General features: G+C 38.6%; 2 protein-coding genes across 9 annotated transcripts; both read right to left on the reverse strand.

The window, feature by feature from the left end:
• Window positions 1–3,534: 3,534 nt before the first annotated feature.
• Window positions 3,535–16,615, reverse strand: LOC103713144 (probable aminodeoxychorismate synthase, chloroplastic). 6 transcript variants are annotated; one of them, XM_039129829.1, is made up of 13 exons: window positions 16,176–16,612; window positions 14,013–14,144; window positions 13,819–13,886; window positions 13,633–13,697; window positions 13,329–13,395; window positions 12,823–13,110; window positions 12,634–12,741; window positions 11,949–12,209; window positions 8,129–8,247; window positions 7,924–8,026; window positions 7,495–7,577; window positions 5,196–5,846; window positions 3,535–4,379 (listed from the first exon to the last, which is right to left on the reverse strand). In XM_039129829.1, the coding sequence occupies exons 1-13, from the start codon at window positions 16,510–16,512 to the stop codon at window positions 3,857–3,859; spliced, it is 2,805 nt and encodes a 934-aa protein (XP_038985757.1). In that variant the 5' UTR covers window positions 16,513–16,612; the 3' UTR covers window positions 3,535–3,856. The 6 variants fall into 6 exon arrangements, 5 of the variants coding, with proteins under 5 accessions (XP_038985757.1, XP_038985758.1, XP_038985755.1 ...); XM_039129830.1 differs by having other exon boundaries at window positions 11,949–12,184; window positions 12,621–12,741; XR_005513238.1 differs by adding an exon at window positions 4,488–4,578 and having other exon boundaries at window positions 4,145–4,379; window positions 12,634–13,110; window positions 16,176–16,615.
• A 2,972-nt stretch (window positions 16,616–19,587) lies between these two features.
• LOC103714119 (protein CHLOROPLAST IMPORT APPARATUS 2-like) lies at window positions 19,588–22,716 on the reverse strand. Of its 3 annotated transcripts, none has more exons than XM_008801270.4 (3): window positions 20,814–22,714; window positions 19,965–20,129; window positions 19,588–19,854 (listed from the first exon to the last, which is right to left on the reverse strand). In XM_008801270.4, the coding sequence occupies exons 1-3, from the start codon at window positions 21,822–21,824 to the stop codon at window positions 19,795–19,797; spliced, it is 1,236 nt and encodes a 411-aa protein (XP_008799492.3). In that variant the 5' UTR covers window positions 21,825–22,714; the 3' UTR covers window positions 19,588–19,794. The 3 variants fall into 3 exon arrangements, 2 of the variants coding, with proteins under 2 accessions (XP_008799492.3, XP_038985760.1); XM_039129832.1 differs by having other exon boundaries at window positions 19,959–20,129; XR_005513239.1 differs by lacking the exon at window positions 19,588–19,854 and adding an exon at window positions 20,648–20,735 and having other exon boundaries at window positions 20,064–20,129; window positions 20,814–22,716.
• Between the last annotated feature and the right edge of the window lie 2,969 nt (window positions 22,717–25,685).

A 25,685-nucleotide genomic window follows, 5' to 3' on the forward strand; every position in this document is an offset into this window, starting at 1 on the left:
TTTCTTTTTAATTATAATTGAATATGACCAGGTGTTTAGTCTTGGACACATCTTGTCAATCTATAAGCAAAACCTACCTAAGATTAGTTGCATCCTGTTCTCCTGTTCAAGAATCTCCCAGTTACTTTATTCACAAATCAAAGGTCATCTGAAGCATCTGATACTAAGAAGTCCTAGAGCTCATGGGATCTCTGTTCTTCTACGCATTGAGAAATGCATTTGGAATGCCACCATCTGAAAACCAACATGCATTAGTCATGTTGCCAGATATTACAGCTATAAGATTCCTCGACAGCTAAGTTTCTCCTCTGAGTTGATGAATGGCGGCATCATTCATTTGACTATGAACAACAGAAACAATTAGCTAGAGTAAGCACATCAGCTGTCAAAAGTGGATCGACAGACTCCATCATCATAAATAGAGATAGATAGATGTGATTCATTCCAAATAATGTTGAGATTGTACAATACCTTATCTCCAGGGACTGTCAGTGAAAAAAAAAATGCGATGCCACTTAACACATTGATTGAAACATCGTCTTTTCATGATGCTCATGACTATTTTGATAACTAGCTGTGCTTGCAAAATAAAGATAGGAGTCATCTCGTCATAAGGAACCAGATGGACATTAGTGCAGAGTCATGGGGAGTCTTCATGCATGACTTTGGTATATGCACAGAACATGGTTTATTCGCACTCAGATTATTCAAATAACTGTTTTCTTTTATCAATTAAATTTTGTGAAAAGGTTATTGCAAAGAGCAGATCGAGTTCGGCATTTGTTTTGAGTTGAAGAATACCAAAATGCTCTTGACAAAATATCTGGCATAAAAGGATAACAAGCAGAGCATCGGTAGCATAGTTGGAACTTGGGAAGCTTGTGAATATATGCAGAAATCGTAGTCTCTTCTCTCTGCAATAACTCCTACCAAAGTTCAGACAACTGTAGTAGTATTGTTTACTTCTAAAAATGTAAAAAAGAAACAAAAAAGAAAAACTAGGTAGCATGGAATTTTATATTGAAAAAGAGTTAAGGAAAATAGTTTGTGATTAGAAGAATGTGATATACTGAAGCAAACTAATAAAAGCAGAAGATAATACTAGAGTTTAATAGTCTAGAAGAAATATTTTTTCGCCCTAGAATAATCTAATGTTGCAATTTTGAGAAAAAGCCACCATTTTTATTCTTGTGGGGAAGGCATCCTCACGGTAACCACAAAAGCTTCCAGTTAATGGTTTTTCTCACAGGAAATACTGTAACTGTTGGTGGTTTTGAGAACGAGCACTTGAGATTAACCTCATTTTTAGTTTTTCGCATTTCAATGATACTTACATTAAAATGAGGATAAATGCAAACCATTCAGGAGGTTCGTGATATTGCAAGAACTAGGAATGCATGTGATTGAACTAAGGTAATCAAAATTCCGGTTAAAAATGGTAGAAAGCAGTAAAAGCTGCACTAGGAATGCAGAAATGATAGAATGAACCCAAATATTCATATCATTTACAATTTATATAAAGAAACTTGACCTTATAGGAGGTGTTAATTCTAAACCAATGAGAAAGCTTACTTTCTGCTAACTACTATCTATGGATATCATATTAGCATCAAACCTTTTGAAATTTAGCTGGGAAATTTGAGAAGGACATGAGTGCAGTATTACAGATACTTGATGATAAATAAAATTCAATTATATTGATCGCTACTACCAATTGAGTGCATTTATAAAAAGCATGTAGTATTAGAAGAAATATTGGTAATCTCAAGCTTAGCAAGGATGCTGCAGCTAAAGAAATGTATGGAAGCAAGAAAGCAACATAGTATGCTGGCTGAAATGTGGGCTTATATTAGGTGGGTGGCAATTAGATTCAGTGATTATAAATCGTAATTGTATGACATAATTGCTTAAAACCGTAGAGTAAAATCAACAACTAGATTTTACAACATTGGTTTCCTCGGGCTTCCCCAGAAAGAAAAGTTAATTGCAGGATATAAAAGCTTTGCTCTTAGTTGATGCCAACTCATACTTCACAGACAAAAGTTAAAAGGCCTCTCTCTCTCTCTCTCTCTCTCTCTCTCTCTGGGGGCCCCTCACCACCCCCTCCGCGCCCGTGCGTGCATGTGTGCACACCTTGGGATAAACTTTCTTTTTTATGCACATAAGTAGGTGAACTCATCTATCTTTCGCGCTGTTTATGTAGAAAAACAATCTTAAGGGCGCTCATCTTAATGCTATCCATTGTTGGTGCTTATAGATATATGGAAGATCCTACACGCACACATACGTGTGCATGGATCATGCACACGTGCATGCAAGCATGTGCAAGCGTGCGAACGTGCGTGCAGAGAGAGAGAATTTCTTTTGAAAGAAAGCCTTGCTTGCATAGTTCGAAAGTTCTTTTTACTGCATGGATGAACAACGCAAGGTTTTACTAATAGAAACCATTATCCAACCTCCTTCATGCAAACTTTAACCAATGAAAAGAGGTTCGCTTAGTTGCTGATCGGGATCGAGCAGTGAACGCACACGTAGCATAGGGGGGGCCATGGCTAATCCATGAGTAGCACGCACCCCAAGAGCTCCAATAGCGGCTTTCGTTGGAAATCCATTTATTCAAGGTCATCCCCTTTTTTTACATCCCCATGCCATCATATAGGAGGGATATGGGGGCACAAAATAAAAAGGAAAGAATGGGATGGGTTGATATGGGTATGGTAGAAAAATTGACTCACTATCATGACTTTCATTAGCAAACTTCTCGACGAAAACTATTCTTTCCTTTCCAGCTTGCAGTCAAAGAGAGCAGAGATTGGAACAATCCCTAATCGAGGTAACAAAAAAGCCAACTCCAATGCCAGCTATCAATTTGAAGGAGATGCAGGAAATGAAATTTTTAGTGCTTCTCAAGATTAAGGTCCCCTAGCTACTTGAAAACTTTATAAAAATTGTCTATATTGAAAGGGTTGACATTGATTTAGTGCTTTGTTTATATATATTAGCAGGCAGGAGATACAAGTTGCTAGGATAGTCTGAAAACATGTCAACTTTTAAGGTTTGGGAGAAGATAGAACTGAACCAGTTGGACGGATGAATTAAATTAAGAGCTCATAAAGAAATCACACGAGTCCCCTCTTCCTTACTATATTCATTTGCTCATGATTTACACACAGAAAAGTTTCCAATAAACTATATAGCATCGAGCAATAATGCGGCATTAATTCAATTAAATATTTAGATTTACTTCAGATGGATGCATCATGAAAATAAGAGTTTTGCGCAAAAAGATACTTTATTAGTAGTGTAGAATGTTGTGTTCTAATTAGTAGGTTTTCTTCTCATGGACCTGATAGGTACTTAAAACTATTTCACATTTTCACTTCATAAAATTTCACACCTTCACTCAGACACATCAGCATGTTATTCAAGTAATACAATATACACACAACAATGTGCAGAGCATTTTATAATTGATCATGGTGGCAATATAACATCAACAGTCAATTCAATCAGAAAACTCAAATCTCAGGGAAATTATAACAAATGTACGCTGCACGAAATTTTCCATCAGCTTCTCAAAACAACATATAGTTACACTAATCGGTATCAAAGCAATAAAGATGCCTCCCGTATTCAGTTATTACCACCATGTAAGACTCCCAATCAGGACATTAATACAAAAACAAAAAGCTATAAAGCATCCTCAGCGCCTTCCGTAATCGGTTATTACCACCGTGCAACACTCCCAAATCAGGGATATTAATACAGAAACAGGGAAAAGAATCAATTAAATACTTGCTAACACTTATTGAATGTAAGATATCTTGTGATAGTTGTATTATGCCCCAGCACCACGTCATGCGACCGTCTTGAATGAGCTGTCACAAAAATCCAATTCACTGGTGCATTCTTCAACAACCTTCGTTGGGGCCTTTGCTTTTAACATCATTTCAGCATACTCATCTTCTGTGTTTGATAATGCCACGATTGCCCCACCAGCTCCTACTGAAGCTTCTCCCTTGTGTATAACAGCAGTCCTAATTACTATGTTCAGATCAAACGTCTGATTGTATGAGAAGAATCCAATGGATCCTGAGTAGACACCTCTTGAGCAGCTCTCTAGAGAATCTAGAAGCTCCATTGATCTTAGCTTTGGTGCTCCAGTCATCGAGCCGCCTGGAAAGGCAGCTCTAACACAATCAATAGGGCTTACATTTGATTTCTTCTTCCCCTGGATAGTACTGACCAAAGTGTGAACAGTTGCATATGACTCCACCCCCATTAGACGAGGCACATGAACGCTGCCAGGTTCACATACCCGACCAAGATCATTCCTTAGAAGATCTACGATCATCAAATTTTCAGCCTGGTCTTTTTCACTATTGAAATGATATTTAAAGGGGGAAAAAAAAGACCAATGTAAGCGGCTTATCTAAAACAGTAAAATCCAAAATTTATGCATTCATTGATGAAATGAAGAATCCTACATAAAATGAAAGGATATATGGCATTACTGACAAGTAGATTCTGCCAGCACTATGGTCTTTTCACCGCATGAGCAAGGTTCAAGAAGATAAGCTGATGGACAAGAACATCTAGAGTGAAACAGGTATGATACCAAATTCACAGACAACAGAATTGATGGACAGGGAAAAATGTTTATCATTTAGGAACACAAAAGGATCAGTCAAAATATTCCTCCACACTTGGAATCTAACAAGTACCAAATTAGGAGAATGGCAAGCAAGCTTATTGCATGGGAATAACAAATCTACTGCAATTTGAGAAAAATGCCCTAAGCCTTTTATGCCTTTCATATCTTTTAAGTTGATAGGATAACATCTGTCGTGGCACAAACATTTTGTCATGAGCCAAAATTGGTTTCTTCTCCGTGCATTAAAAAAATTATGCTAAAAAAAGGAGGAGATTTTGGGAGTAGATGAATTCTAGCTTTGTTATGAGACACTTGTGGAAAAAAAATACTCCTTGATATATGGACAAACTTAAGCAACAAGCAAAATGAAATTGATGCCCCTTAGATCATAAAGCCTTAGAAAATGTAGGATAACTCAATTGTTTTCTAAGCTGCAGATGTAATCATATGCAATTTTAAAAACTAATCACATTTTCATATTTGGAAAGTTTTCCAAAAACCACAGAGAGAGAGAGAGAGAGAGAATGATCAGTATGCTTACCTGTATTGCAGTTGTAATCTGAGATGTTCATCTTCCTCAGGTGTTCGACCACGAGTTATAGTACCCTTAATAGGCTTTGCCTCCAGTATATCATTCCCATCCAATCGCAGAAACCTTTCGGGAGATGAACAGCAGATGCATAGATTTTCGTTGGTAAAATTCAGCCAGGCAGCATATGGAGCTGGATTTTGATCTCTTAGATTAATATAGAGTCTCAAGGCATTTATTTTGTCCACCCTCATTCTCATTTGTGTTGTTAAACACAATTCATAACTTTCTCCATCCCTAATGAACTTCAGACACTTCTCAATGTCTTCAATATATTGATTCTTTGATTTATCAACAACAAAATTATCCTTATTCGGGTTAGAAGGTCTAGACGATGACTTCTGTATGTTGAGCTTTTTAGTAGCCTTAGCTTTTAATCTGAGAAGCCTCTTCTCAGTTTCAACTATCCATGATATCTCTTTCAAGTTTTCACATGATCCCATTTTAGTATGGGAACTATGTGTCTCATATAGGGACAGAATGTATACATCTCCATTCCAATGATCAATCACTACAAGGTTATCAGCAAAGAAGAAGCAAGCATCTGGAGTTGTTGATTTGTGGCTGTTAGATGATGCGCCACATTCAACTTTAAGATTGTACCTGCTTGATTGGTCAATCAGAGTTAGCAAAAAAAAATGTGTTTCAGCTGCAATAACATAAAATAAGTGGCAAGGAAATAAAAAAGATTAAAGGTACATTCAGAGGTTAAAACAAAAACAAAAATTCGTTTCAAAGGACAAACTGCAGCCAAAATCAGATACTAAAAATAAAGATTTCACCTGTCCATATAATCTTCAAGTCAACTTTTCAAATTTGATAATAAATCAGATGAAATTTTGTCATATTAAGAGATCAATCTGCTTGAGGTACGGCTGATGTTTAGACTTTCAAGCCTTCCTCCATGTTAAGGATTATTTAAGCATTCTACCATATTTCCATTCCATTAGTTAACAAAATAATACATCACAATACCTTCTACTCAATATCAATTTAAGGAGATAAGAACTTGACAGCAATGTTTAGAACCCGATGACCCCTCCTGACCTGCTGAAGTGGCCAGGTCATGGGTTACCAATCTGACCGCAGGTCAACAACTGGTAGACCGGGTCACAATTTTTTTTTTTTCAATCCTACCCTCTGAATATCTTTAAAAAGGGATGGGGGGTTCATTCCTTCCCAGTTCAAGGCAAAGGAAGAGGAGAGGAAGAGGGAAGAAGAAAGAAAGGGAGAGGAGGAGAGGAAGCCAAGGGAAGGCGGAGGGAGGAAAATTTTTCTTGGACTGCCAGCCCTCCTCCCAAACTAACAACAGGATGTATTCTTCTTCTCGTGTCCAGCCAGCAACTCCACCATCATGGATCCGGCGACAGAAGGCTCCTCCTATATACATCTGGCAACAAAGAGATCATCCACCACTGTTCCAAGGATGACAAGATGATCCACCGATGATACAGCAATGGTGATGTGATCTGCCAACAATCTGATAGCATCGATGTCCTCTGAGGAGGATGGATTCAGCAACAATCAGCCTCCCTTCATAGATCTGGCATTCAGACTTCAATCAACAGAATGGGCAGAACCAGTTCAACCTGCCCAGGTTACGAGGTTCAACCATTTGACCCACCAGATAAAATGGGTTTCTTAAAAATTTGGTTCTTGGGGCAGCCTAGAGCTCCCAGGTGGCAGTTTGGGTGGGTTGATCCCCCAAGTCTTAGAGCATTGCTTCACAGTGTAGATCCACCACAAATGGAAGTTACTTGTCACAGCTATGCTGAACACATTCAAATTGGCATGGGTACTTCATAATAAGTTAAATGAACGTGATACATAACTCAAGTGTACACCCTGTTCCTTAATGCACAAATAACATTTTATCTTGTTTTGCATGCTTTCCTCGAGTGAAAGAAAGACCATGTGGATTTGTTATGTACTCATAACAGTTTTTATGAATTAACCTATTAAAATTAGCCATTTTTCAGTGTTACAATAGTTCTCTCTTTCTTTTTCCCCCTTCTTTCCTTTGTAATGGTTCTCATAAATTAGTTATAAGTTACAACCATAAGCATAAGCAGTGTTTGTTATGGTTATGAATATGGTATAAATGATGCAAGAGATACAGCGAAGACATGATTTACATTTGGTGATCCTAGAACTCATAATGAATGAAATTTAACACATTGTTTCACAAAAAAAAAGGGCATTATCAGATAGTTAGAAAAAACATGGTAGAAAAATGAAACTGAAAACATACCCGATGAAGCCAATGAATCCACCACAGAAGTCAAATGGCAACCCTTCATAATCCTTCTTGTCATAACGAAATGATTGTAATTCCTGACAGAAATGTCACAATTGAGAGAGAGAGAGAGAGAGAGAGAGAGAGAGAGAGAGAGAGAAGGGGGGGGGGGGGGGGGGGAGGGTCCATTAATGCACATGCATCTAAATTTTCCCCCCATACTGCATGACTATTTTATACAGCCGCATAGCATGGAAGAGTTGGCAAGCGAATAAAGTTGTAGGAAAATTGATGAAATTGCAAATTGTATAAAGGTAACGATTAAAAAAATAAACTTAATATCCTCAAGCTAGTCAAGAATATATTCATGACCTTCCGCATTTTACTACTTTTATAGTTCAAAACTTCAAAAAAATGAAAAAAATTGCACAACATAATGTATACCTTGTTCAGAAAATCAAATAAACCATCTCTGAGAAATGTTGTTTGCACTGACCCATAACCATCTTGAATTGATAAGTAACCTCCAAAATTGTTTGTTATTTTACTGCAATACAGTGTTTAATCCTATGTCATTGCCTTGAAACATTCAAGATAAGTTGCAGTGACTTTTCAAAACACATGACATGCAAGTGAGGCAAGTCTGGACCTGCTTTTGTGTCCAACTCCACGGAGGGTATGTTCAGATATTTGATCAGAAAGCCTAAATGTTATTTGCTTCCATAAAGATCCCCCTTTACCACCCATGAAAGAAAAGCGTGCCCTGCTCTGAAAATAATAGATGTCACAACTTACAATCAAGCTAGTTGATGATGTTAAGAAGAATCAAAACTTCATAATAACAACAATTATAATATATATCTATATACATGCTTATGAAGACACTTAGATAATTGTGTATATAAGTTAATAAAGAAAAATGTCCATTCAGTGTGTTCTTTTCTTAATAACTCATAAATTAAAATTTTGGGGCAAGAAGCAAACTTATCAGCAAAAAAATAAAACTATGGGCTGCATGAGTGAACTGTAATTTTAAATTTCATAGTAATGATAATAATCAATCAAAAAACTTTTCTTGAGCTTAGTTTACATCAAGGTCTACTGTGCCGGTACTGAGCACCATACTGGTTGCCCGGCGATACGAGTCGGTATGGGCCCGCATCGTGTCGTGCTGGGCCTGTGCCGACACAGCAGATGAGGCAAGGAAGAGAGCGAACGAGAGAGAGCAAACGGGAGAGAGGAAAGAGAGAGAGAGAGAGAAGAAAGGGAGGGAGAGAGGAGGCTGGCGAAGGCCGGTGCCCAGGCAGGAGGCTGAGGTCGCGGCCGAGTTCCTGTTACAATCAAAACAGGGGTCCATCTGCTAAAAAAATTTATGATTTTTAAGTGAAGTCGGCAAATTATTTACTGAATTCACTTAAATATCTCAAAATTAAATATATATATATATATATATTAAAAAATTAAGTGAAGTTGGGAACGGGTTTGCCGACTTCAACTTAAAATGTGAAAAAATAAAAGGGGCCCCCTTCGGGCCCCTGTTTCGAACAAAACAGGGGACTGAATGTAAAGCCCCGCCTCCACTCTCCCCGACCTCCGCCTCCTCTGCGCAGAGGCTCCCCGGCCTTTATTGGTCGGCCTCGGGCTGGCCTCTCTTCCTTCCTCTCCCTCTTCCTCCCTCCCACTCTCTCTTCTCTTTTTTCTTCTCCTTCTCTCCCTCCGGCGACGATGTCTCGATTTGGTTGCCGTAACCATCCCGGTAAGCCGCCGGTACGACTCAGAATGTCCCAAACTGGGCGGTTCGGGACGGTTCCTCCGACTATGGTTTAAATAGAACATATATTCCTTGATATTAAGAAAAAAAAAATAACACAAGGGTAATAAATTAATAATGGTTTGCATGGCTGCTTCTTTAGATAGTAAGATTGAGGTTACCCACTTATCAAGAGGGATACTTCTCCATTTTTTTACCTCAAGTGAAGAGTGTGAGGTGCAGCTAAAGAGTCAACTTATTAACAAAGTAACATAAGAAAAATCATGTCTTTGCATTTCAATTCAAGCAAATAATCTGAGGTATGGCACAAGACTCTACAAAGCATCATAGGCGATCCCTGGGGAGCCTAAATTGATTGCCAAGCATAAGTGGAGGCAGTTGACTCACAAGTGTCCAAGGAGCTTAAAAGTTTGTGGCGTTAAGCAGTTTCTAGGTAGCAGCAAATTTGAAAATTCACCAAAACAATCATATGCAGGATTTCAGCATGAGACCAGTTTCATCGCATTCATCATCAAGCCTTCCAACACAAGTTGAATCATATCACTTGAGGGTTGAACGATAATATGGCTAGAAAAATGGAGCTATGTCAGTGCAGTCCGATTCTATAAATTGACGGCTAGAACTTACCATCAGAAGGCAATTGACAGTGACAAGACCACCATTAGTACAGTTTTTCATTCATTCATTGAATGATAAATCACTACAAGTGAAGGAGATACACGATTTAAATAATAGAAGATCCAATATTTCACAATTGTATCTAGAATAACTGGAAAAGTGGAAACAAGACTAGATATAATTTGATCGTTATGAACCAATCCAAAATCGTTGTAGACCGAACCAATCATTAGTTCCCAACCATGGGTCGAATGAAATCCGATCCATAAATCAGTAACTAAAAGAATCAAAAAAGCTTTTATTGTGTCACTTAAGTTATAGAGGAATTCCTGAATCCAAGAATTAAGAATGACAAGTTCTTCATTACCCAGAATAAAATAACCACTTAGAATAGCGAAAGAAAATCTAAGTCATCTACAAGTTACCAGACAGCAGTCGGTATACCATCCAATCGTCATCGGCAGTAAATAGGTCACCATCTATTGGGTTTTAGAATCCAAATTGCCCTTAAGTTGCATGGTTTGTTTCTAGAAGCCTTACTTTGCAAGTTTCTCAAGTCATAGTCAAGTTTTACGGGATTTACAAATTTCTACCAATATGAGGGCCCTAAAACATTTTAAATAAACTTCGTACCCCACTCTTTTGAATCATAATAAATATTAAATTGAATTGAAGCTTCCTTGGTTCTCTTTGTGAGAGTTCCTAGTGGTGTGACTGTCTCACCGTGGTGCTAACTCCATAGCAACCTTCATGCGACTCGAAGACTCCTCTTCTTCCAGTGCGACTCTGGAAGGTCTTGCACAAAGCTAAGCTAGTGCAAGATCAGATGAAACATTGGAAGCCCAAGTAAAACCAATGGAAATCTAGTTGGATCCAAAGATTTGGTTGGTGCAATCCAACTAGCCTAGATTATTTTGCTTATAAATCTTCTTTGCTCCGTACTAATTTAGATTCAAACCCTTCTAGTTGTAATTATTTTTCAAGTTATTTTTTTCTTGTTTTCAAAAGTATTATAAAAATAAAAATATTGTTTTATTTTCCACAATTATATAAAACTCTAAGTCTTGTTCGGGATAGGAGAGGCCTTTCTCAGTCACTGCTAGCTTTATCCTAGCAGTATTTGCAACCCATTTGTCTTCTACCTGCAGGCATCTTTGACCTATCACTTCTGCAACCCAATTAGGTTAACTCTTTCCTCCATGCTTGCACCCTGACCTCACACAGCAGGATCCACGCATCCCTGGTGGCATCATAGAAAGAATCGCATCACCAATTCAGTTTAGTCTATATTGAACCTACTTTGCTCTCAATTAACCAAGGCCAGGTCTACTGAAATCTCACTTATACGTACGCCATCATTAATTACTTCAACCAAACTCTCTTCAAGTCTTCACCTTCTTTACCCCTTAAAGACATAAAATAAGATCCCTCCATAGTACATTCTCCTCTACCCTGAGTAACAGCATAAACCATCGCATAGGCTTTCCTCTCTTTATAATTATAGGTGGTATCCATAACCTTTCCATGCTGTACTAATATCTAAACAAACCAAACTTGTTTTACCATGCATCCACCACAAATCTCCACGTTAGTTACCACCATCCTATGACCATAGGCCCACAGTTTGCTTAATACTCTGATGCCATAAATTAAAGCAGCATTTATGATCATCTTGAGTATTTCTTCAACAGTCAAGAAATTCAAGGCATGAGAGACAGGAGAACATGGTAGAAATAAATAAATTCAGTATACAAAGTAAAAAACACAAAGGTGAAACATGTAAACACTTTGATGAATTTTTAAGATTATGTTTTTTCTCTTCAACAAACATTGGATGAATTGTACTAGTATTAGAAGCCAACAGTGTATTGTTGCTACTATATCAACTTTATAAAGTTTAGACTTGCATGTTTCAGTCAATAAATTTACATGACGTGTAAAATGAAGAGCATCATGGGGAGTTTCAACAGATTTCAGAGTACTATCCTAGCTTTTATCAGCATATATATTAGAAAACATCAAAGGAAACAAAATATCTTGGCAAAGTCAATTACCTAACATAAACTGAAATTAACTATACCTGATCTTTTGAGGAGCTATCTAACCAAAATGTGTCTTCAGCATGTTCATCTCCAAACAGCTGACAGAAAATGTTTTCTGACCCACCTACCTGACTTGCTAAGCCATCAATCTTCTTCCATTGCATTCTTAAATACTTTACCGCCATGCTTTTAAATGCAAGAATTGAAGTTTTGCACATGTCTAAGCTGTGGGTCATGTCTGCTTTTTTATTTAATATCTTGCACCTGGGAAATTCTGATGATTGACATGCATGAGACACCTGCATCATGTCAGTGATAAAAAAATACTCTAAAATAAGCAAATATTACTGAGTTACAGTACATGTTTATATAGCTAAACATCTTAATCTATCATAGTGAGGTAAATCAAGTTAAAAGTACCAGCCTATCTGTGTCAGGCTAGTTGCAGCATCCAGCACTGGGTTGGCACAGTATCTATTAAATTCCTTTTTAAATTTTTTAATCAAAAAGAGCACTTATGTCCTTTTCTTTTTCCTATTTTTATTTTTTGTTTCAGCATGACGCATGCCACAGGATGGCACACCCTATGCTAACTGCACTTAAAATTTGTTATTAAGTATAACAATTGTAAAAGGATGAAACTAAGAATGACGGTGGAGCTTTACAATATATAGGACAAGAATATCATACTAAAAACATTTGCTGTTTACCACTATTGTGAACCTTTCTTTCATGAAGCAGTGACATCCTCAACCCATAGTCAATTGTCATCTTTTTGAAGTTCTTAAATATTTGCCTTCCATGAGAAGTAGCAATACTCTCAGGATGAAACTGAATGCCAAAAAAACAATTAGATGACAAATTTGAATGAAGATCAGATGTTAAAAACCAGGGCAAGTTAATACAGGATACCTGTACACCATAATGAGGCTGATTAGAGTGCATGACCCCCATAAGTACTTTTGTGCTCTTTAAGTCATTAGCATTGTTGTTAATAGTGGATAATCCTTTACCCTTTATCTTGCCATCTAAAAGACCTACTGGTTGTAGAGTTGATTTATCCCCAAAAGCATTAGGGATAATATCAGATTGTTGGGTTCCCAGAAAAGAAAGTGTATGCACAGAAGTAGCCCATGCTATGGGAATAAGTTCCTCAGGAAGTGAGTCTGCATCGATTACAAGTGAATGATACCTCACAACCTGCAATTTAATAAAGTTCAGGTTTACATGCAATAGAGCGAGTCCACGATTGCAGTAACTAGATATGAGAAAAAAGAAATTCTTACTTCTAATTTGATAGATATGCAAATGATATTGTGGATTTCTAAAGGAAAATGTTGCAAAGCATGTATGTATCATGAACTAGACTAAAAGCATATATAGAGTCAAGGTTGTTGATAAACGTGGAAAGGACTCACCTTAAAACCAGAATTTATTCCTGATGGAATTGCTTTGAAAAGATCACATCCTGTGTGATCAATTTCACTGAAGAAACAAGAAATTAGTTAATAAACGCCACACTAGAACCAGAGTGCATGCTAATTTTCTACAAAAACACAACTAAGATGATTTTTAATCAATGGAACCTAACCCCAAATATGTGGACCAATTATAACGAAATAGTAAAGAGTTTACATAAATCAGGAAGATGTTTAACCACTCTAAAAGGCAAATTTATATCTCTGTAAAATACAAATTATGCTAGAACATTGGAGACTTAACCTGAGGCGTCCATGAATTGGTTCGGGGGCATGGACAATTTGAGCACCATGTACAAATCCCAAGGCCTGTGATAGTTGGAATTAATAGAAAAAGAATAATTAAAAAAATAAAACAGTGATATAATCAAGTAATGAAAAATAAACACCAGAAATTCTTCAAAGATCACCAGAATGTTATAGCAAGAACCTGGTGGCCAAGACAAACACCCAAGATTGGAATATCCTTGCACTCACTAAGTATTTTAAGGCATATTCCTGTAAAGCCATAAAATTTTCCCATTTACCAATTAAACAATCTTACGCTGGTTGATGGAACTTCGAAAAGTACCAAGTACAGAAGAAAATTGCATGAGGAAGAAATCATATGAATTTACCACTAACCTACATCTTTAGGACATGTTGGAGATCCTGGTCCAGGAGATATGACAATATTATCGAAAGCCTTCTCAATATACAGGCAATGGTATATGTGTTCCCATGTCCATTCATCATTATGAACCACCACAGGAGGCACTGAGCAATAAAGCAAACAATTACTGAATGGCAAGCAAGAAGAAGAATGTTGTTAAGTGTGAAGTGGAAATGGACATTAAATTAATAATTCATGTGACAAAAACAACTTGTGCTTAATATTTTTAGTTTACAACAATGAATTTGATATATCTAACAATAAACATAAGCCACAAGCTTTATTCATTTATTTGAGATTAATTTTATCATTTACTTATTTGTTTTTGCGAAGTCTACATCTTCAATCAACAGCCATTTCTTGAGTCCCACGTGATAATCTCCATAAAGTTCTCAGACATCCACCTCATAACACCTCCATATGACTTCAAGCCCTAGAACATATGAGTGTCTCCTTCATAATTTCATCATCTATCACCAAACCATCTCAACCTAGGATATCATGTTCATATAAAATTGAACACTAATGCTTCTTAAGTATGGTCGAATGCTTTTCTTTTTTATATGCTATACTTTGAATCTTTTTGAACAAAATGGAGTCCAGATACTTCATGAATGTGGCAAGATAAGTCCCAAATACCTCCAAGGATGAGGAGCACTTCCTTTCCTTCTTTCTCTTCTTTTCTTTTTAATAAATGATATCATTTTAGTTTTAGTACAATGAATTTGATATATCCAACAATAAACATAAGCCACAAGCTTTATTCATTTATTTGAGATTAATTTTATCATTTACTTATTTGTTTTTGCAAAGTCTACATCTTCAATCAACAGCCATTTCTTGAGTCCCACGTGATAATCTCCATAAAGTTCTCATATGTCCGCCTCATAACACCTCCATATGACTTCCAGCCCTAGAACATATGAGTGTCTCCTTCATAATTTCATCATCTATCACCAGACCATCTCAACCTAGAAAATCATGTTCATATAAAATTGAACACTAATGCTTCTTAAGTATGGTCGAATGCTTTTCTTTTTTATATGCTATACTTTTAATCTTTTTGAACAAAATGGAGTCCAGATACTTCATGAATGTGGCAAGATAAGTCCCAAATACCTCCAAGGATGAGGAGCACTTCCTTTCCTTCTTTCTCTTCCATTCTTTTTAATAAATGATAACATTTTAATGATGGAGACGATGTATTATGAAATTTTACGGCTTGTCATGATGATGCTATTGTTGTGATAACTCATTATGCAGTATGGGTAGCTTTCCACATGTATGTAAAAAACATGTGCTTATTGATCATGTTTTAGATTTTCCATATCGTTATGTTTGTGCTATGTCATACCCATAGCCTGCATTTGTGTCCATGTGTCATATATATCAATTGGTTTTCAACAATTCATCCTTGATCACACACTTCTGTTCATTATTAACTTCTGACTTTGACCTGCCCTTCTAAGTTAAATCTAACGTGTTACAAGACCTACTGGTTATTCAATCTGTACAATTCTAACACAATAATACAAAACATTGCTTTGATAATAACAACGCAATGTAGATTACGCTCTGTTATGCTTGTCATCCAGCTCTCAAAACATTTTCCTTCAAATCCGCAAGAAGAAAATAAAAGAACAATGAGAATATTTCACACATTCGGAATCATGGTTTGATTATGATTAAATGTCAAACAATATGTAAAGTAGTCCTGATATAGTGCTTGCAAACCCAGCTTGCACAGATCCAAGACCTTATTCTAACCTAAGACATGCCCACACTCCAGTTCTCTCTTTTACTACAATTCAGGCCAGCTCCAAAACATCCCAATGTCACCACATGTATTAGAATACTTCGAATATTTTGAAATAGAATTCTCTTATGAAATCTTAAAACTACAAAATCGTATAACTCTGAGCAAATCTCGATTCAAGAACCACCGCGGGCATCATGGAAATGAATAATTACCATCAAGAAAGCAAGATCAAGGAAAAAAGAAAGGAAAGAAACAATCTTTGCACAGAGACGATGCAATTAAGCCGAGCACTTGTGATTCCAAGATTCAAGAAAGCACGCTAGTATTTAAAAAAAAAGAAGAAAGAGACCGGGACCGAGGGGAGAGCTCGTCTCACCGCCATTAACAACCGAGAGTTCTTGATATATGTTGTAGGTGTAGCTGTCGTAGTTGTCGATCAACAGCGTCCGCACGACCTCCTCCTCCAAGATCTCCTCCTTGCCGTCGTCATCTTTCCGGCGGCGCTCCATCCCTCCAGCATGGCCGCGCCGCCAGGCCATCACCAGCGGCCGGAAGGCTCGGGCAGCGGCCTCGGGATTCGGGGCGAGGGAGCGAGAGGAGGACCCCGGCGACGGCGAAGGCCGCGGCGCGAGGCCGCGCGGGTGGGCTCTGGAGCTCAGGCTCCACGAGGTGGAGGACGAAGGCGGTGACCGGATCACGAGACTAGTTCCCATCGTTCCCTTCGTGTTCTTGTTCCTTCCAACGGTTGGAAATATATATAAGAGAGGGAAGCGAGAAGTTGGAGAGGAGGCGGAGGCGGACAAGTCGCAGGGGAGCGCGAGCCGGCCCTCTCTATATTCGTCGAGTTGGGAGTTCCGGTGTTCGCGCAGGGAATGTATTGTTATCGTGGAGCCAAGATAGAGACAGGAGTGGGATAGCGTTGCCTTGGAATGCGGAACGGTGCCTTGGCGCTCTAGGGCAAGCGTCAGCCGCGCATCCACATGGATTTTTCCATAGCCTTGATAACCATCAAGGAGTTCCGCATAGAGGCCTTGGACATTGAATAGGAGTTCACTACCAAATCTATACCCACTTGTGGGATATGTATGCCGCCTTTTGGACAGTCTCGACTCTTTCTGGGTCGCGGACTGAGTCACCTCCTCCGTAGCTCATCACTTCGCAGTTTTCTTATGGGATGGCACTAGCCCCATTCCGCAAGGTCTCGATCGTGTTTTGTTTTCTGATTGCTCGTGGCGTACCCACATCTATGTGTAGTGAGATGCCAGTTTACCCAAAAAAAAAAACATTGAATAGAATGTCTCCTGGGCAATCATAATATTATCAGATACATTCCTTTCAGGCACAAAATCTCATTGTTCATCTAACATCAGATTCTGCACTAAAGGCTTCTTATGATTAACAATAATTTTTGCAACTAGAGAGTAGCACGAAGGCCGATGGGGCGATGGTCTTTGACTTCTCCGAGAGAGTCCTCCTTAGGAATCAAAACAATATGAGAACGTTTCCACCACATTTGAGTTGTTCTGAAAATTTCTTGAATTGTTGCAAGATCATTGGACTTCACTATAGACCAAAAAGATTCATAAAACAATGGCTGGAAACCATCAGAGGCCCTATAAGATGGAAGTTGAGAAAGTGCCAATTTAATCTCTTCAACTGAGATTTCCTTAACAAGATAATCATTTAATCTAGATTGCACCAATTGTCACCAAAGAAATTTAAAATAATTATTGATATGTCTGATTCATCCTCAGTCAACTCCCCATCAGGTCTCATAGTGGAGTTAATTTTATTTTTCCGTCTGCGAATAACAGCAGAGAAGTGGAAGAATAGTGCATTAGAATCCCTCTCCAAGCCATCGGATGTGGGACTTTTGGTGCTAGTAAATCTTTTGAAGCATCAAAACTTTATTATATTCTGAAAATCTTTCTAGAGAGGGCAATTAGCAGCTGATGAAGTTTCTAAATTCCAAAACCTCTTTCGTTTGTCTGAATTGTTACCCCTCCAGTTTCTCCTGATTGAAATAGATAACATTGAAATCTCCTATTAATAGAATCATATCTATAAGATTTACATTGTGGAATCATATTTTGGTAAAGTCATTCGACTAATGTTTTTCGTGCCTAGAAGGAAGATGTTATTGTGATATCAGTTTCAATCCACTAACATGATAATATAGCTTAGTTGAATCAATGAATCTTATTGAACATATTCATCATGCTCCTTAAGAATCATACCAATAAGAGTTACATTTTAGAAACTAAATTTCACGGCATCTCGTTGGGTCCACCGTGACACACTTTTTGAAATGTCAACAAAAAATTGTAGGCATTCGGCATGAGCATCATTAGAGGTGGTTGTTTACATAAAGTCTCACTCATTGCTTCCACTCACCTACTTATTTTTTTTAAAAAAGGTAGTGCTATTCTAGTTCAAGCATTTTCGATCGTTGTATGGTACTACCAAGCTGAACTAGAGGATACGTTTCGGATCATCCAACCAAATTTCTTGTAACTACACTATACTCCTTGCAAGCTTTTATTACATTGATTTGCCTCTTGTTAAGCCATCTCTTGATGTGCCAATCATCAGGACATCCCAACAAAAGATCTCGGATTCAGATGAGTTTTGTAAAGGCTCGGATCGCAGGCAAATACTCTCAGAGGATTTATGAAGTTATTATAGTGGAGAATATGATAGTAGCATAGTTTATTTTAGTTATGATTAAGGTTGTCGTCATGACAAGTTAGGGCGATGAAGAAAAGCGGATATTTAAACTAACTTTGGTGGTAAGTAGTATCCTGCACCAATCATCAACTGCTATATAAAGTAACCGGATAGGGGATTTATAACAATAACTCTTTTTGTGCTTGTTTTGTGAAATTTTCTTCTAATCAATATCTCTTTTAAACTTTTGATGCCATTGTTTCTTTGATATAGTTATCTGGTGATTGCAATTCTGAACTTCTAAACCTTATTATGAATATATTGTAAACAATTTTTACCGCAAAGTATGATAGCTCGAAATAAAAAAAGAAAAGGCAATGATAAGAATGCAAATGGTCAAGTCATAATAAACTAGATTATGAGTCATTTTTTTGGTGAGCCTGGATCACAAGTTACTGACTTAACCAATAATCGAAAGCCAAGCTTTGACATGTTATGAAACACATCATGTTGCTCAAATGCAAATGGGAAAGAGAATGTTAGAGAGAGAGGATGGAAGTAGTGAAATGTTAGGAGAGGGGAGAAAAAGCTGACATTGATGACACCCAACTAACCATTGTAACTGGGACATAAGTTAACCTACGCTTGCAGGAACATAAATATATTAAATTGTTATCTTTTAAATCAACATTGTTTTCAGAATTGGCTTTGATAGTTCAAGGAAAATCCATCTGTATCTTATGAGAATGACTGGAAATCAATATTAGGAAATTTCTTCAACATTTTAGGTCTGATTCCAAGAGAAAACCTGTTAACAAGGTTGCCCTGCAGATTGGTTACTCCCTAAAATTGACCTTGTTGAGATCCACCCCTTTTTCATTGTTTTCTGACTTTCAGATATCACATTCAGACAAAAATAAACAAGCCGTATCTATCACAGATCCAACAACCCCGCTGCTCAATTGGATGGCGCAGGGGCGAATTTGTGTTTGACCCGTCTCTCGATATTGGTTTTTGTTTTTCCCATGGGAGATCACATGAGATCTAGAGCAGTGGGATGTAATGGATACAACCTCTTCCCAAAGAAATTAAAGAAAAAAAAAAGTAAACTTAAGTTGAAGTTTTAAGAATAATCAAAGGCAAAATTTACTGAATTTAATTATTTTCTCTGACATTCACTTCAAAGTTCAAACCTCCCATTTGGTGGCTCTCAAATTCATCAAAGAGCCTCTCTCTTTCTCTCTATTCTATCCATATTCAAAAGTTTCAGCAAGAAGAATTTCACAAGCCTGAACAAAAGTACTGTATTCCTCCAAGAACTCATGAATCTATTGGCTCTCCCCCTCTAACGCTTGCTGGAGAAGGGAAGGTCTTTTAACGAACCGGCCCTGAAAGGAACAAAGGAGAACCCAACCACCCAAAATTTATTAGAATTCCTTAACTTAATTTAAGTGGGAGGGGTATGGACCAAAACAGAAGAGACAAATCTTACACTTGCCTTCATCCGGGGCCGTCGGTCGGCGTTCACCTTCCGGACCTGGTACCGGATCTTCTTGGAGAAGAGCCGGGTCCTCCGCTTCTCCTTGTACCTTAGCACGCTCGCCTCCCGCACCCCGCCGCCGCCGCCGGCCTCTGGAAACAGATCGATGTCGGCTAGCTTGGCCTGCCAATTTATCAACTAGACACTCAGGAATCAAGATATATGTGGCCTCATGATCAGAAACAGTCGCCACATAGAAGATATAGCTGGAGGTTTTTCTATTCATTTGTCGTTCAAAATTATAGCTGGTTTTTGCATTGTAACAGTGTAATATTTTTACAAAATTAATCCGAACTCTTTTTAACACATTAATTATCCGTACAGAAAAAACAGAACGTTTCCTCGGATGTCCGCATAGGAATTCCTATGCACGCGTCCGACCAGTTGCCGGACGCCGGCCGTCCGGGGAGACATCAGAATCCACAACGAACTCCGGGTGACGGAAATACCCCCAAGTGGTTGGACATTCTAGTTATCTTACTAGGGGCATGATTGGGATGTTAGAAAGCGGGAAAAGTAAATGGATAGGGAACTACAAACGGTCACTAAATTTAAATTTACAAGCTGCTGATAGATTGCTATAGGGTGAGAGCTTGCTGCTAATCTGTATCCAATTTTTCACTAGTTTAGACAATCCCCACCATCCGATCAGCCGACGCATTCCTCTATGGCCGGAGCTGAGATCAATCAAAACTCCGCCGCCGGATGGTTGGGATTTTATCTAGATAGCTGGTGAAATGTGAAGCCATGGTTAGCATTGCAGAGTATCTCAAAATTATGGGTCAAGAAGAGAGCTTTGATACATACGAGAGCTTCGGCGGAAGAATGAGGCGAGTCGGGACCATCGGCAAATACGGAACCATGGCCAGACCATGCCTTGAGGACCTCCTCATGGTTCAATTTGAGTCCCAAACCAGACTTCAAGTTCCCCGGTTTGGCGGCGGCGGCGGTCTGCATGTCGCCTACTTCCTCCTTCTCTACCTTCTTCTTCTTCTTCTTCTTCTTCTCTGATGACGGCGTCGAGGTCTTAAATTTGGGGACAATCTCTTGCATGGGAACAGTCGGAGAGCTCCACCATTCCCTATCATCGGAATGCCTCAACGCCCGGTGCAAGTCTCTTCGGAACTGAAATCCAAAGCCGAGCTCCAGCTTGCCGCCTAAGCCGAACCCCATCAGGCTCCGAAGGGAGGGATTGATGTGGGAATTGTCATTGGTGAGTTCTTCCTTGTCGTCGGCATTGGTGGCGGCGTTCATGCTGAGGTTGCCCATGATGCTATCAATGCCCTCTTCGGCCTCCTCGTCAAGGATGGATTCCGCATCGAAGTCCTCCTCAAGGGGGTCAGGAGAAGAGGGCTCTCGGAATTCATTCCCCACCGAGCTCGTGCTCTTCTTCTCGAAGGAGCTCTTCAGCGTGGGCTCGATTCGAAAGGCTGGTTTTTCAGGGGACGACTCGCGGATGAGGAATGCGGCATCGCCGGGGACAGGGAAGGGAGGGAGGAGCTCGGAGCAGGACTCGGAGAAGGAGCCGAATAGCTTGGTTTGCTTGGATATATTCCTTGAACTCTTCTTGGTGAAGAAGATGTTGGGGTATATGGTGGAGAGGAGGGCGGCAGCCTCATTGTAGGTCTGGTGAGGCCTTTTTCGAGGGGTTCGAGCCTTCTTGATGGAGATGGTGCGCGAGGAGTGGCTCGACTCCGAGAGGGTGGAGGAAGGAGAGGAGGTGTGGGAGGACCGGGCCGACGAGGAGGAAGAGGAGGGTTTCACGATATCGAGGTCGAACCCATAGGTTCGGCTGCCGCCGCTGAGGCACGAAGACATCGTTTCTTGAAGAAGCTATAGAATAATAGTGATTGCAGAGTCTATGGGGCTTGGAATCCTAAAACCAGATGGTCCTAAAACCCTAAACCCAGATGCAGTTGTCTTCCTCTAGTTGTCAAAAAACTTCAGATGAAGAAGCAAAGGGAGAAATGGAATAAAAATTTCCACTTTGCTAAAACCCTAAAACCCCACTTCACGGAAAATATATATTATTATTCATAAGCCGCTATTGGGGCGACCTCAATCGAATTCCATGAAAAATATCTCAGGAAACCTGAAAAATCTAGGCCCTATAAGAGAAATTAAACCTCGGGAAATGGTTTCTTTAAAACCTATTAAACCCCACAAAAACCCTACCAGCTGCCGCCACCAACAAAAAGAAGAAAAGAGAGAGAAAGTAAGATGGGGATTAGAAGAAAGAAAAAAAACACGACTGAATCCTGGGCGTCCCCGAAGCTCGAAAACGCCGGCTAATTCCTCTCCAAGACGCGAAATTTACACCTGAAAAGGCGCGAATGAAAGGAACAGAGGATCAAAAAGAAAACTTTCCAATCCCAAAATCGCCGCGGAAGGCTCCTGGTTTCAGAGAAGAAAACAGGGCAAGCGCTTCTTAAAGAAACCCGGCAAGAATTCCAACGAAGATAGGCATCTTGGAAGCTCGAAATGGAATAGGGACTCCGATGGGTAAAGGGTACGAATCCATACCTAAACTAAAACAGAAAGAAACACCCAGAAAGAAGAACGAAAGAAAGAAAGAAAGGGGAAAGAAGGACGAAAGAGTCGGCAATCTCGAGAGAGCAAAAGAGAAGGGAGGAAAGGTGTCGAAATCTCGCAGTGGAGGGAAGAACGGAAGGAGAGTGGTCAGTGCGTGAGGAGGGATTCGAGAGGGCCGAGCGACGGGATTTTAGAGAGAAAGAGCAGGGGAAGCGACAGGGCTAGCTTTCACCATGGACCCCTGCAGGCCCCACTTCCTCTGTCTCTCTCTCTCCCTCATATCCTACTGGTAATCGTGCTCATAGAAATTATTTCCTCTTGTGATATGACCCTTGTGTCCCTCCCTAACAACATCAAAAAAAAAATATAAATATATAACCTCACTTATACTTTTCAATTTCACCAAAATAGCCCTAGATAATTTTGAAACCTCGAATATCAAAAATAGCAAAAAAAAAAAAAAGGAGTCTCATTAGTCATTAATTTTATTGGTTATAAAAATATTTATAGAAACTATGTGCTTTCTATAAAGTATAATTTAGCTGGTATTGTAAAAGATAATCAAAAAAAGAGATTTATGTAATAAGCAATGCATGAGTTGACGTATTTGGCATTCCTATATAATAATATCTTATATTCGGTACCACGTGATTATGAAAAAAATATTTTCTAACAAATACGTTGTGCATTATGGGATGTTTATGGGATGCAGCACAAGTGATATAATCTAATATTGGATAAAATCATGGCTTTCATTATCAACACACTATATAGGAAGTCCCATAGTAGTAGCTTATTCGGTCTAATACCCAAATTTTATTTTTAATTCAAATATAATCCTCCAAAGCCCCGATATAATTACTTGATTCTATAGATGTTTCAATTTTACGAACATATGATGGGATCTATCTTGGTATTTTTTTGAGAAACTAAAATTTCAACAAACCTAGCATTTTAATTTCTTCAGACCTACTAAGGAGTTTATAAAGTCTAGATGAACCATCAAATATATAAACTGAAGTAGCGCCAAAAAACAACTATTTCGTAAAGATCCTTCAAGAGAAGAATGCTACTGAATATTAAGTTCATATAATATATATATATATATATATATATATATATATATATAAATCTGATTAAAAAAATGAAGATAAAAATAAAATGTTTGATTCCATCACTAATCCATAAGAAAAAGTCATCCAAGTATCTATCCAATCACAACCAACAAAAAAAAAAAGAAGAAGAAGTGCTGCCTGTAAACATACCAATTTAGATGAGATTCATGAGAATTTGGTGTGATGAGATTGGATGTATGGGTACTTAGGTCTTTCTAAACAAGCCAAAACAAGGAGGCAGCAATATTGCTTGGGTGCAGTTCTCCCAAACTCCAGGGGCAATTCACTGGGGATTTTTTGGCCCATCATCTCACACTATCCTGCGCTTTAAGGGAGGTTTGCTTATCTGATGACATGGCACTCTCTCATTAGCTCGAGTGGATTCTATAGTCTACGTGGCCTGCTCTTTATTGGCTGTCAGCCTTTCTCGTGAATCGAGGTGAGGCTGTGAATATATCTTGGTTCGGATCTCGCAAGGAGATGTCAGGGATTTCAGCAACTTGGCCGTGTTTTGTCCCTTGGTGTGTGGCTGTTTTGGGTCATACGTTGTGACTCTTGGCTTCAATCACTATTGATGAGAGGCTTTTCACCTCCACAAGCTGCAAGGGGTAGGATTTTTTTGGTTGGTCAGTGAAGGAAATTAAATTGGATATTTTGCAAGATATCTCTAAAAGTTATCTATTGTGTCTCAACTGTAGATATTTTGAAGCATTGCTGATTGGTTTGCAAAACAGTATGCAAAATATCATGGAGAACTTTTAAGTATATCATCTAAGACTTTACAATCTAGGACCTAAGATATAACTTTCTTTTATTTATTCCTTATGTGCTATTACTTAGAATAAACAAAAAAATTAATTTAACATCAATTTCTAAATAATAAACCCTACTTCAAAATAGGAAGGCAAGTCCTGTTTAAAGCAAAAAATAGAGGATTATTTGATCAATCTACTAATCCTGTGTTAATTAAATGCAAAGGCTTGGTGACCATTATTGACTAACTGCAAGTCCCCAGCCCCAGCCCCATTTACCATCAAAAACAGCCTTTTAAGTGGAACCTTAGCCAAATATGACTGCATTTAAGCTTGTATTCCATCCAATACACTGCAGATAAGCAACAATTTTCTGAACACCTAAACTTCTTCTCAAGTACTACTTATTTCTCCTACCTCCATGATGCATGTGACTTCTCTCTTTACCTGAGGGAGAGGGAGAGATCAATAAAATTTTTTGTCCAGATTAAGGCAGATCCATTCAAACCCAAAGAGGTGCTAAAAAATGTTCAACTTTGCTACACTCCTTAAAAGATTTTTTTTTTTTCTGCTTCTCCAATTATAAGACTCCGATGGACCCAAGCTTGTTGTTTCTTATTTGTTAAATTCTATCACAGTCTACAACATTGGTATTTATTTATTTATTTGGTTTTGTGGTTGTTAGAATCTATTGGTTGATTGATTATTCTAAGCTTAGCTGGTCTTACCAAACTTCATCATGCTCCTAGTTTATATAAAGGCTTCTCGTATACATTATAATAGATAGGCAGAAATACAATTTTCTTCTCTCATTCTTCAATTTTAACAGAAATCTTTGGTAAATTGTGGTTTTATTACAATAAGATCATGTGTCGGAGCATATCCTCTAAAAATCCAATTGCCATGACTTGTTGCCGGTAGGAAGCTCCAAAGGTCAGCGTCGCAAACGGAGGTCGCCTTATCTCCTTCCATGATATGGTGCTTGGGGTCCCCGGCACGGACACGTTGCTCTTTCTGTAATCCACCATCGCTTTGGATAATTCCGGGCATGGTCCCAAATGGAAGCCCCTCGTTCCAATTGGTTTCTTCAGCTGCACAAAAATCCTAGATCTTATCTGATCAGAGAAATTTTGTGGCCAGGGCCACTTTTTGCTGTACTAATTAGCATCAAACATTGGGGATAAAGTCTCGGTGGTGTCCACTATGTTCAAATTTAAGCACTGTACGCCACTTATATAACACCACATCATCCAGATAAAACCATTGGAGATGGAGAGGTA

The sequence above is a fragment of the Phoenix dactylifera genome, chromosome 9 (genome assembly GCF_009389715.1).
Source record: "Phoenix dactylifera cultivar Barhee BC4 chromosome 9, palm_55x_up_171113_PBpolish2nd_filt_p, whole genome shotgun sequence".
Classification (NCBI taxonomy): Eukaryota; Viridiplantae; Streptophyta; class Magnoliopsida; order Arecales; family Arecaceae; genus Phoenix; species Phoenix dactylifera.

Bases quoted from the DNA above. Each gene is read 5' to 3' on its own strand.
- LOC103714119 (XM_039129832.1), bottom strand. From the start codon at position 21,824: ATGTCTTCGTGCCTCAGCGGCGGCAGCCGAACCTATGGGTTCGACCTC. The intron at 20,130-20,813 runs GTATGTATCAAA...ATAAATTGGCAG, and splicing joins ATTCTTCCGCCGAAGCTCTC to GCCAAGCTAGCCGACATCGA. The intron at 19,855-19,958 runs GTAAGATTTGTC...TGTTCCTTTCAG, and splicing joins GGCCCCGGATGAAGGCAAGT to GGCCGGTTCGTTAAAAGACC.
- LOC103713144 (XM_039129827.1), bottom strand. From the start codon at position 16,512: ATGGGAACTAGTCTCGTGATCCGGTCACCGCCTTCGTCCTCCACCTCG. The intron at 12,210-12,633 runs GTTCACAATAGT...GACATGATGCAG, and splicing joins CACTGCTTCATGAAAGAAAG to GTGTCTCATGCATGTCAATC. The intron at 8,248-11,948 runs GTATAGTTAATT...TATTATTTTCAG, and splicing joins ATAGCTCCTCAAAAGATCAG to AGCAGGGCACGCTTTTCTTT.